We start from the raw sequence: 12,196 nt of genomic DNA, 5'->3' as shown, positions 1-12,196 counted from the left end.
AGGAAAGTCTACTTCATTCACTTTTCTGAGCAGGTTCTCATCTGTAAAACTCAGCATGGTTGTCTTATGAGGAGTTGAGAATACACGCTGACAACTACCCACTGGAATGTAAGTCCCATGAGCACAGGAAATTATTTTGTTTACTGGGGAATCCTAAGCACCTAGAACTTTGTCTGGGACATGGTATGTATTTAAATATTTTTCAATCCTTCTCATTCTTTTTTCAAGTGTGAATGTAAACTATGCAATCTGACACTTCTTTTCATCTTTTCCTCCAACCCTGATTGAGAAGACTTACAAACATTATTCTGGAAGTCTGCTGAATGCAAATATTGTGGAGGCAAAAAGACTGAGAACCTCCAGCCTAGCACACAGGACAAACGCAGCCTCAAGTTCTCAAACAGCAATAATAGGAGAAAAAGCTTCTACTTATTACAAGTAGAACTTTAGTCCAGATGGAGTTCTAAGGTTTTCTCAAAATCAGCACTTGGATCCATCACAGCATTAAAGCTTACGGCCTGTACTGAAATGTCAACAAGTCAGGGAGTAAATGGCTCTTTGGTGAAGACATGACTGGAAAAAGGTGCAGCTCTTGGTTTAAAAAGTCACAGACTTTTTGAAATAGTTTAACCTCTGTATCCCAGAGTCTGGATGACTGCCTTTGGCCTAACAGGCTCAGTAAAGATTTGTGACTAAAAGGAGAAAAGCTTCTTCCTCACAATTAACCCTTACCTTCTTAACCTTTTTGGGGACAATTTCAAACAAAAGCATCGAATCCTGAATGTTTATGATCTCCCTTCTTCATTCATTAAGCCAATAGTTACTTGTGGTCAAATCCATTTAGTAGCATCTATAAGCTTTGTGATATACCACTATAAACCTCATGCTGTTATCCATCTTGGAGTCTCTGAATGATGCAAATGGTTAACAAGCTCAGCTGCTAACTGAAAGGCTGGAGGTTGGAGTCAACCTGAGGTGCCTTGAAAGAAAGGCCTAGTAATCTACTTCCAAAAAATCAGCCACTGAAAACTTACGGAGTACAGTTCAACTCTGACACATACAGAGTCGCCATGAGTGGGAACCAACTCAACGCACAACTAACGGTTTGTTTCGTTTTGGTTCATTATCCACCTTAACTTGCATGATTCAGTCTTTAAGAAGTCTGATCTGTTTCACCTAAATGGTCTTAGTGCTGGTCATCCATTTTTAATAGTCATACGGAGGTTCCTTTTAAATTTGGTGTTGTACTAAATAATGCTGATAAATTTCCTGACATATGTTCTCTTTGTGGGATGTAGCTTTGTTGACTGTTGGCTTCATTTAAAGGGTAATCAAGTCAGATCATTTTGTTGGGAAATCTTTACGTAATGTCTCTAGGACTGCTTAGATTTCTTAGAAAGGATATTCTACTATTGTGCATGAGAATACATGTCTGCTGCCAGCATTTTGGGAACCAAGTGGGGAACAAGGTTTGGAGGGAGAAGGTGTCCCAATATTCAGTATGTATGTCCATGTTCACTCAATCCTCTCTCCAGCTGTGCCTGGTGTCCCCCAGTCCAGAGATTATTTTATCCTCTACACTTCTGCCAGGATGGGACAGAGTCAACCCACTCTGAGGAATGAGAGAGGGGTATGGAGAAATTCTTACAGAGATTTTCAACCAATAGTCCTACTTTTAGGCATTTCTCAAGGGGCCTAGAGATGATAATTACTGAGACTTTCAAAAGATTCTGCAGTGATACAGAGGTATACCTCAGTTTTTCCTACTGCCAGCTGAGGATTCAGCTTTCTTCAGTTGCTAAGTCAATTAAAATTCACCTTTCAGCTTTTTCTTTTTCATTGTGGGTTTGTGCCTTAAAAAAAAAAAAAAAATTCACCTTTGGTGGGTTTTGAGCTGAAATGAAAATGTGCATATTTAAGTTATCATCTCTACCTGAAAGTTGTAAAAAGTACTTTCGTCAGTAATCTCCACAAAAAGGGTATACATGGTGATATGTTCTCTGAATCTTATTTAAAAATATCTATTTTTCATACTGACAAATGAAGGATATTTTAGTTGGGTATAATATTCCTGGGCCAAGGTCTTTTCCATGCTGTAATCTGAAAATTATATGAGTCTATTTTATTTGCATATGGTTTAGTTTTTTTCTTTCTAGAAGATTTTTAAAAAATTTTGTTGTTGATATACCTACAGGAATTGTTTTGTTTTATTAATCCTATCTGAAACTCAATGAGTCTTTCCAACAACATAAAGCTTTCTTAAGAACAGTGAAAAAAATCTCCCTTATTATTTCTTTTAAAGTTATCTTTCCTTTATTTGTCCATTTTTCTTTTCATGAAATTTATGTATTTTGAGATACTTCTTCCATTTATTCCTTTGGGTCACAAATTTGGTTCTTAGTAGTGACCATTCTGTTTTTCACTCTGACTGCTAAAATGTTTTATATATATTTTAAAATTAGTTTTTAAATCAATGAAACCTTTCTCTTCTAATTTAATATCCTCAAGTGTTCTTACTATTTTTCAATAAGCACAGTCATCTGCCTCCTGTCCTTGGGGATTCTTCTTGGTCTTCCTCCCTAGATGGGTAATCCTTTTCCTTTGTATACTAATGGCACTGTTCATTCTCAATAATCAGGTCAAAGGATTAGGGTCAGTGGTCTGCTAGTAAATTAGCAACCAGCTGATGGAGGGGGGAGTGTTAGAAGAGAAGTCTGGCATGTAACATTTGCCAATGTCCTCCATGTCTGATTTCAAACTATCAATGTTACATCACAAAAGATGGATTAGGAAGAAATACACACAACGGCTCTCATGAGTACAGTACAGGCCCAACACATAGGACCCTTAGAGATGTTTCACCATAATCTCAACCTTAGCTAGTCCTTGAATCCTGTCTTAATTTCCTAAATCAAAATTGATTTCTCCATTCTCTACTCTCAACACATTTTGCTTATATCTTTATTTAGCACTTATTTTATCCCGTCCTGTTGTGTACTTAGTTCTTTACATGTTTGTTTCTCTTAAGATGTAAACTTCTTAAGGACAGGAAAAAAGAAATTATTTACCTTTGATTTCCTTCTAGAGCCAGCACCAATTATCTGTTTAGTGGCTTTAATTACTGAATTTTTAAAGGTAATAGTTCAGTCAAAATATCATATTACAACTTTTAAAGGTGTAAAATACTTGACTAAATTCAGTAGGAAAAGAGAAGTTATGACATACTTCTTGTGTTGAATCAAGTTTTTATGAGGAATCTGTAACTTTTCAGAAGAGAAAGATAATTCTGAAAATTTCTTTTTATGGGACTGAAGGCTAAATTTAGCAAGATAGCAGAAAAATAAGTCCCAAATGTTCCCTATAGGCCAATTGAAAATACAGTATTCTTCATTTTCCTTTTATGAATCAAAATACCTTCTTCCTCATTTTCTGTTTATTTTTCAGAATCAAAGGAAAATAGCTTTTCTACTTAGAATTTAGCAAGCTGACAAGAAGAACCAATTCTCGTGTATCCTACTTAATTTTAGACCTAATCATTTCAAAGTAAAAATCTAAGAATAAATCTAACAATCTTTAGTAAAACTGTCCATTATTGTTAGGTGACGTCAAGTCAGTTCCAACTCACAGAAGGAAACACTGCCTGGTCCTGTCCCATCCTCACAATCATTGCTATGTTTGAGACCATTGTTGCAGTCACTGCATCAATCCATCTCACTGAGGGTCTTCCTCTTTTTCACTGACCCTCTACTTTACCGTGCATGATGTCCTTCTTCAGGGACTGGTACCTCCTAATAACATGTCCAAAGCACGTGAGATGAAGTCTCACCATTCCCATTTCTAAGGAGCATTCTGGCTGTACTTCTTCCAAGACAGATTTGTTTGTTCTTCTGGCAGTTCATGGTATATTCAACATTCTTTGTCAAAACCATAATTCAAAGGCATCAATTCTTCTTCAGTCGTCCTTATTCACTGTCCAGCTTTTGCATGCATAAGTCGACTGAAAATACTACGGCTTGGGTCAGGCGCACCTTAGTCCTCAAAGCGACATCTTTGCTTTTTAACACTTAAATGGATGATTGCAGCTGTTTTTTCTCATTTTGAGTCATGCCACATCAGCAAATGAAGGTCCCAAAAGCTTTACTCCAACCATGTCATAAAGGCTGACTCTACTTTGAGGAGGTAGCTCTTCCCCAGTCGTATTTTGAATGTCTTCCAACCTGGGGGGCTCATCTTCCACCACTATATCAGACAATGTTCCTCTGCTATTCATAAGGTTTTCACTGGCCAGTTTTTTCAAAAGCAGACTGCCAGGTCCTTCTTCCTAGTCTGTCTTAGTATGGAAGCGCTGCTGAAACCTGTCCACTATGGGTGACCCTGCTGGTATTGGAAATACCAGTGGCATAGCTTCCAGCATCACATAACACACAAGCCACCACAGTATGACAAACTGAAAGACAAGCGGTAGAAAACTGTCCTAGTCTACAAATAAATCAGAATTTGGGATAATAAACATATATAATATTAGAAAAATTTAATGCAGGCATAAAAATGGGCACTTGCCTATGAATAGTGCCTAGGCTAGCTGGACAGATGGGAAGCAGATGGGTAATTCCAAAAGGGCAAAATGACCCAGCCTCAAACATATGGAGAAGATCCTGGATTAACTTCAGTTGCCACTTCCTGCTGTCTCTTTCAGGCACATATATCAAGCAGTCAAAGACGATGCAGTTTAATATATCTAAGACCTGCTCTGGGGAAAAATGGAAAAGTAGAAAAAGAATAATTTGAAGAAAAAGAACAGGAGACAGTAGCCATTCTGAGAAGAGCAAGCTGATATGAAAATAACATGAGGAACTAAAATAAGAGGTAGACATTAAGAATGGCTATTAGAAGTATGTAAATTTTAAGTCCTTATAGGCAATATGACAACACAGCATACCTTGACTGAAACTTTTATGATTTATGAATGTGAATCCTGGCACAGTTGAAAGAGTACTAAAACAGGAATTGAAAACCCTAGGTTCAATTCGTGGCTTTATTATTTTACTGGATATTTGACCTTATCAGTCTTGCTGGACTTTATATTCCTCACATGTCAAATGAAGGCCCTTTTAACTGTTTATGGCAATTAAAAAAAAAAATCATGTTCCTATCTGGTATATACATAAGAAATAAATCATGGTGTCCATGCTGATAATTACCTACCAAAAAAATATATTAAATATATCACATTACAATATTTATACTTTAAGTAAACTCCTGAGTTTTAAGTGGATTCCCTTCTCTATAGAATTTGGAAATTTTTCTATTGCTGTTAAATGTACCACACATAGTAATTAACCCCAATTAGAAAATGTAAATGCCATATTTTCTAATATTATGTGACATTTTACCATATGAGCATATATATACACACACATACAGATATACACGTGCATGTATGTATATGTGCGTTTTCATATACCTAAATATACACACCTATATAAATGTGTATGTATATGAAATACCCCATACGCATACAGAGTTTGTTACAAAGGCTCACTGAAGTTTTTAGCTGTTTTCTCCTTCTGCCTACTGTTTCCTATCATATTATCTTCATAGAAGCATAAGTGAAGCAGACATAAAATCATATGGAAATCCCAAGAGTTCATTTCACAATCTGCTACAATTTTTAATTAAAACTTCAGAAAGGACGAAAGTCCAAAATGTTAGGTTCAAAACAGAGTAAACTGGTTACCTGGGTACATGTACAGATAACTTAAGATATCTAAGATAATCCCTTCTCACCAATACTATGGATAAGATTCTTGTTATTAATTCAACAAACAATTATTGTATCTATTAAGTTTTAGTTTCTAGGAATACAATAAAAAGCAATAACCTAAATGGTTTCTAGCTTCAGGAAACCAAGAGATATTAATGAAAAACTCTCACAAGTATAAAATTTCAATCATGGTAAGGTTGTACTTCATTTTATATTTTTAGAAATTCAAAATTTCAGAAAAAGGAACCTGATGTTTCATTAGTTTTCATTTTAAGATCACAAATAGAAGACATTCTCCATTTCCCTTGGTATCAATGACAAAACCCTATAACACTAAATTTTAAAAGAACATTCAAATCAGCCATTTCCAGTTGGTCTTATGGTAACCATGTACTGCAAATTCTGAGGTAAGAAATTGCTTTGTAAATGCATTCAACAGCACAACTACATAAAGCTGACCTTGGTCTATACACAGCTCCTAATATAACTACATGAGTCATTTCATATAGTAAAGCACTGTAAATGGATATAAAAACATTTGAAATTTGTAAGGGAATATCTAACCCTCACATAGCTCCAATTTATTAGTATAGAAATGTATAAACGGGCTTCTGGCTTTCATCTGAAATACATTTCTATTGAGCCTCATATAAATCCTGTAAGTTTCTTAATATCACATGTTGACCATGTCTTCAATACTCATTACTCTATTTTTCATTTGATGAGCAATTTTTCCACTGCCTAGACACAGTCACTGATAACTTTGCCTCTTTTCTAAAATAATACACATGTATTCATAAAATGGAAATCCCTGGGTGGCACAGTTAAGTTCTGGACTACTCATCAAAAAGATGGTTCAAACTCACCCAGAGGCACCTTGGAAGTAAGGCCTGTTGATCGGCTTCCAAAAGATTACAGCCTTGAACACCCTATGGAGCAGTTCTACTCCACACACAAGGGGTCGCCATGGGTTGGAATCAACTAAATGGCAACTAACAACGATATTTATAAAACAGATCTAAATCAGGTGCTAAATTTCACCCTTTCATTTATCCAAAGTGTCATTTTTCAAATTAAAAACTATCACTTTCTTAGACTTTACCATTTTCACTAATAGGGTTAACATCTAGTTTTCTGAAATTTTCAGAGCAATTTTTCATGAATATATAGTTTTTATCATGAAAGAAAAGTTTCTGCATATACCAATATCAGTAGGGAATACAAATCTGAATTGACTTTCAGAAACCAGCAAACCAGATATGCTAATGTTCTGCCTATACGCATTGCTCCAAAACACTGAACTCAAAGAACATTCCACAGAGTTGAATTCCTCACTCAACAAAGTAACAGATTATCAGATTCATGACATGTTTGAGTCACTCATAAATACTCAAAATTATGAATGTCAATAGTCAACAACACTCTAAATATATTAATAAAATATAATAGGGGCCAAAGGTCTTCATTTCAAAATAAAAAAATCTACATTATGATAAAGTATACAAATAATAACTCTAATATATTAAAATAGTTCAACGTATACAAACCTGTAAAGCCATCAGGATATACTTCAGAAAGAAATTTAGTGCTGATGTCTCCTTTTATAAAGCGTGAATGGACTATCACCTCTCGAAGTAAAGAAATATTATGTGTAACACCTAAAAATAAAATGATTATCAGATTAAATGGGAGAACCATGAGTAAATTAAAAAAAACTCTAATTCTTATAATCTGGAGAACTTTTTCATCAATGTTCTATGATCTGGAAAGAACCATGCAAGATTACTTACCTCAAGTAACAACAAAAAACACCTGGAATTCAGGTAGCAGTAAAACACTAAAAATAAAATTTAAAAGCTTCTGATTTTCCAGGCAATTCAATGGGGGAAAATAAATGTCTTTTCAATAAATAACGGTAGAACAACTAAATATCCACGAGGGGGAAGGGGGGACAGGTGGAATGAGCCTCAAACCTAACTCATCTTACACAAAAATTAACTCAAAATGAATCACAAAACTAAATGTAAAACCTAAAACTACAAAACTTCTAGAAAATATATAGGAGAAAAACTTCTGTGACCATAGGGTAAGGTAGGCAATAGATTCTTAGCTAGTACACAAAAACTATAAACATAAAAAGAAAACAGATAAATTATACATCATCAAAACTAAAAAAAAAAATCTGCTCTTCAAATAGTACAGATAAGAAAATGAAATGGCAAGTCATAGACTAAGAGAAAATATTTACAATATATATATCAGACAAAGAACTTGTATCTGGAATATATAAAGAACAATTACAAACCAACCAAAAAAAAATGGGCAAAAGATTTGAACATGTATTTCACAAAAGAAGATACACAAACGGCCAGTTAGCATATGAAAAGATGTTCAATATCATTATTGTTATGGATTGAATTGTGTTCCCCCCCAAAATACGTACTGTAAATCCTAACCTCTATATCTGCGGATACAATCCCATTTGGGAATAGGGGTTTTGTTGTGTTAATGAGGCCATATCTATGTAGGGTACGTCTCAAGCCAATCATTTTTGAGATATAAAAGTGCAGATTAAGCACAGAAGAAGACAGACATGGGGGGAAGACTGACACTATCTGAAGACCAAGGAGGCAGACCAGTCTACAAGCTCAACGCTCAGGATCGGTGGCTAGAGAAGCTGAGACAAGGACTTTCCCACAAAGCCTATGGACAGAGAAAGCCTTCCCCTAGAGCTGGTACCCTGGATTCAGACTTCTAATCTCCTAAACTGTGAGAAAATAAATGTCCGTTGGTTAAAGCCACCACTTGTGGTATTTTTCTTACAGCAGCATTAAGAAGCTAAGACAATTATCATCAGAGAAAACCAATGAGATAGCCTTATACACCAAGTTAAGGGGCTAAAAGTAAAAGGACTGTTAACACCAAGTGATGATGAGCACGTGGAACACCTGGAGCTGTCACACACTGTAGTGGAAAAATAAAATGACACAACCACTTTGGAATAGTTTGGCAGTTTCCTAAAAAATTAAATATATGCTTATTATATGACCCAGCCATTTCACTCCTAAGTATTTACCCAAGTTAAATAAAAAACATATGTCCATACAAAGACTTATACACAAATGTTAATGGAAGCTTTATTAGCAATAAACAAAAACTAGAGACAACCTGAATATCCATCAACAGGTGAATGGATAAACATAATACGGCTTTTCCATAATGGAATTCTACTCAGCTATGAAAAGAAATTAATGACTAATAGATGCAACAAGGATGAATCTCAAAATAATTACGCTGAATGTGATTAATGTGACTGAATTGCACACTTAAGACTGGTTGAAACAGCAAGTTTTTATTGTGATATCTATGTTAGCATAATAAAAAATAATTATGCTAAGTTAAAGAAGCAAGATAAAAATAAAGCATACTGTTTGAGTCCATTAATAAAAAATTTTATAAAATGTAAACCAACCTACAGTGACACAGCAGGCAGATCACACGGCTTTATACGAACCCAGGGGTAGAGGGAGAGTGAATTGCAAAGAGGGATGAGAAAACTTTGGGAGGTGGTAGAAATGTTCAGCATCTTGAGAGTGGTGATGGTTCCAGAGGTCATCACCTATATGTCAAAACTCATCAAATTTCACACTTTCAATTTAAAAAAAAAGCACATGATCAAAAAGAAATTGAGCCTATACACAATGACTACTTTAAAGTAAAGTAAAAATAGGTAACTGACAGGAGAGAAATAAAAAGTATTGAGAAAGTTGTAGGATATAGAAAAGTTTTATGCAGAAGGAAGTATTTGATGTTGATCTTCCAGATTACAAAGTTGAAAACGGAAATAAAAGGTGATGTGAGAAGGCATTTCAAATCCAGGGAAAGCAAGGTTCCATAAGGAGAGCAGGGTGACTGGAGCAAAACAGTTGAAGTAAATAGAGATTTTTGTTAATTCCTTCCAGTTTCCTTAGCCCACTTCTATACGCTTCTAATCTGTACTGTTATGCTGCGTAACAAATCTACAAAGCCTGGTTCCTGATCTTGCCATTCAAGTATCATAAAATCCTCACTTTTATAAGAAAAAATATAAAGTAAGCAAAGCACAGGTTCCAGAACCAAACACTCAAGTTCACATATCAGACCTCCTCTTACCTTGGGCAAGCTGTCTAACCTCTCCAAGGTTTAGTTTCCTCATTGTAAAAGGGTGAGAATAAGAAAATGGATTCTGCATGATTATCATGATGCTCAAATGAGATCATGCTTAGTGCAATGACAGGCACTTTTATTAAAAAGTTACATTATTATTATGCTCATTACTATCTTTTTATATGGAGGAAAACACAGACCATTAAGTCATTATGTAGCTAACAAACATCAGACAAAGTTGTACTGCATCAAAAACCTCAGCATCGACCTCCCTAACTTCCAGTCTCATGTTCTGTAAGAATGGAGCTCCACAAATCTAATTTTACACCTATTTCTATCTAGAGGTAGGCAAACTATGGCCTGTGGGCCAAATCTGGCCTGCTACCTATTTTTGTAAATAAAGTTTTATTGGAACACACCCATTCTCATGTCTTTACATATTTTCTACAGCTGTGTTCATGCTCTAATAGAGTTGAGCAGTAGCAACAAAGACCCTATGGTTTGCAAAAATATTTACTATCTAGCCTTTTATAGAAAAAGTTTGCTAACCTCTGCTATAAAGTATTAATAATGTTGATATTCTTAGCAAACTATATCTATCAGCATTTATTCTACACTTACAGTTAGATATTATGGGAAGGAAAACAGCACACAATGTGGTACTTGCTTTGGGAAATTTTCACCAAGTATAGATCAAGGAAATTACTAAGGAAAAAAAGGGAGCTAAAAATAAGAAAACTGTGATCCAGGGACACTGAATAATTTACCTAAAGTTTAGCATGTTAAAAAATATGCAAGTTGTATGTATATAAAATACTCAAATTGTGACAGACTGCTAGTTTCCCCTAAAACCCGCTCTTTTCTTTTTCATAGTAATAGAGTTTGAGCTGAGCACAAAATCGCCCATCCACAGATTCCATTTCCTCGAACGTCTTATAGCTAGACACAACAAACTAACTAATCTCTAGATAAGGGACTGTAAGTTAAAGTGATGTATCCAACTCCTATCTCACCTTCTTTAAAGGAAATTCCTTGCCTGGACTTCCTTTCTTTCCCTCTTCCTATGAGCTTCCTGATGTGGCAGGAATTCAGCTCTGACCATGCAGAAGTACAGCAACAAGATGAAATATCTCATGAAAATTATCTCATGAAGCAGAGTTGGCCCATCAACATGGATCAGCCAGACTGTTATATCAAAGATAGGAAAACTTCTATCTGATATGGGAATCTTTGTTACAACAGCTTACCCTGTACCCTAACTAATTATTGTGTATGGAGAGGGGGAAGGATACATCTTCAGTATGACCTCCCAGCTCTAAGCTAACCAATGTTAATAGCTTAATACATCTTTCTAGGCATTTTCTATACATCTCTTTATACCAGGTCACATTAGCAACCATATTAAATTTCTGAGCAGCTCTGTTCCTCGCTCAGGAGATATGACATGCCTACATTTTTATAAAAACCAATTCCCAGTCTATTCAAACTACCTATAAACATTTAGAGAAAGACCTAAAATTCAAACATTAATTCTACTCCTTTAGCTACACAAATATTCAATGGAAAAAGTTATCATATATTGATACTGGTGTGATAAATATCTTTTATAGTACATGTCCATGACAAACGCACAATTCTCAGCCTTGCTAGGGAGGTAATGACTTAGACCATACTGAATAACTAATGTGCCGAAGAGTTTTTGTAATTAAGCATATTTCTAGGGGGAAAGAAATTTTTGATGGTGCCACTATACCTAATAATCATTGCAAAAATGTGGCATTTACCTAAATTTTAGTTTACATTAAGATAGATGAAGATGAACAACTGAAGGCATTGTGCTAGGGTACTGAGACGAACTAGGTGGGCGAGAATTTAAGGCTCCTTACAAGAGGTCAGGCTACAGAAATGAAATTAATCCCTCTGTCAAATGTTTTACAAACAGATAAAACTGTAGCGGTTTTGAAGAAGAAAAGAGATATAGTTTGCCAGAAGTTCACATGCATGGGACATGACAGACATCGTGCTGGGACAGAAAACATAGAGGAAGACACCGAAGGACACAGAGATGGGTAGCTGACGTTTGGGTAATAGTATAGTAGAATTTAAATATTTAAGAATTTTCACTGTTGTGAAAAGCAAAGAGCACAGTATGTCTATGAAGAGAACTGACAGAAGGACACCATGGATAAAATGTCCGAGAGCAAAGGAGAGAATGGAACTAGATGTGGCTGAAAACTCAAACAGGTTTGGTTAAGGGTTTTGCAGTCCATATACAGATTTTGCTTT

At 35.3% G+C, this 12,196-nt stretch overlaps 1 protein-coding gene across 2 annotated transcripts in view; it reads right to left on the bottom strand.

The window, feature by feature from the left end:
* The window catches only part of PCCA (propionyl-CoA carboxylase subunit alpha), a 472,769-nt gene that overhangs the window by 205,457 nt on the left and 255,116 nt on the right, over positions 1-12,196 (bottom strand). For both annotated transcript variants that reach the window (XM_004384162.1, XM_023738522.1), the window contains one exon: positions 7,312-7,422. In XM_004384162.1, coding sequence (XP_004384219.1) covers positions 7,312-7,422 — 111 coding nt within the window. The remainder of the gene's footprint in view (positions 1-7,311; positions 7,423-12,196) is intronic.

Source organism: Trichechus manatus, unplaced genomic scaffold, assembly GCF_000243295.1.
Source record: "Trichechus manatus latirostris isolate Lorelei unplaced genomic scaffold, TriManLat1.0 scaffold00118, whole genome shotgun sequence".
In the NCBI taxonomy this organism is placed as follows: domain Eukaryota; kingdom Metazoa; phylum Chordata; class Mammalia; order Sirenia; family Trichechidae; genus Trichechus; species Trichechus manatus.
Note: the sequence above shows the minus strand (reverse complement) of the source record. Positions and strands in the feature narration are given on the sequence as shown.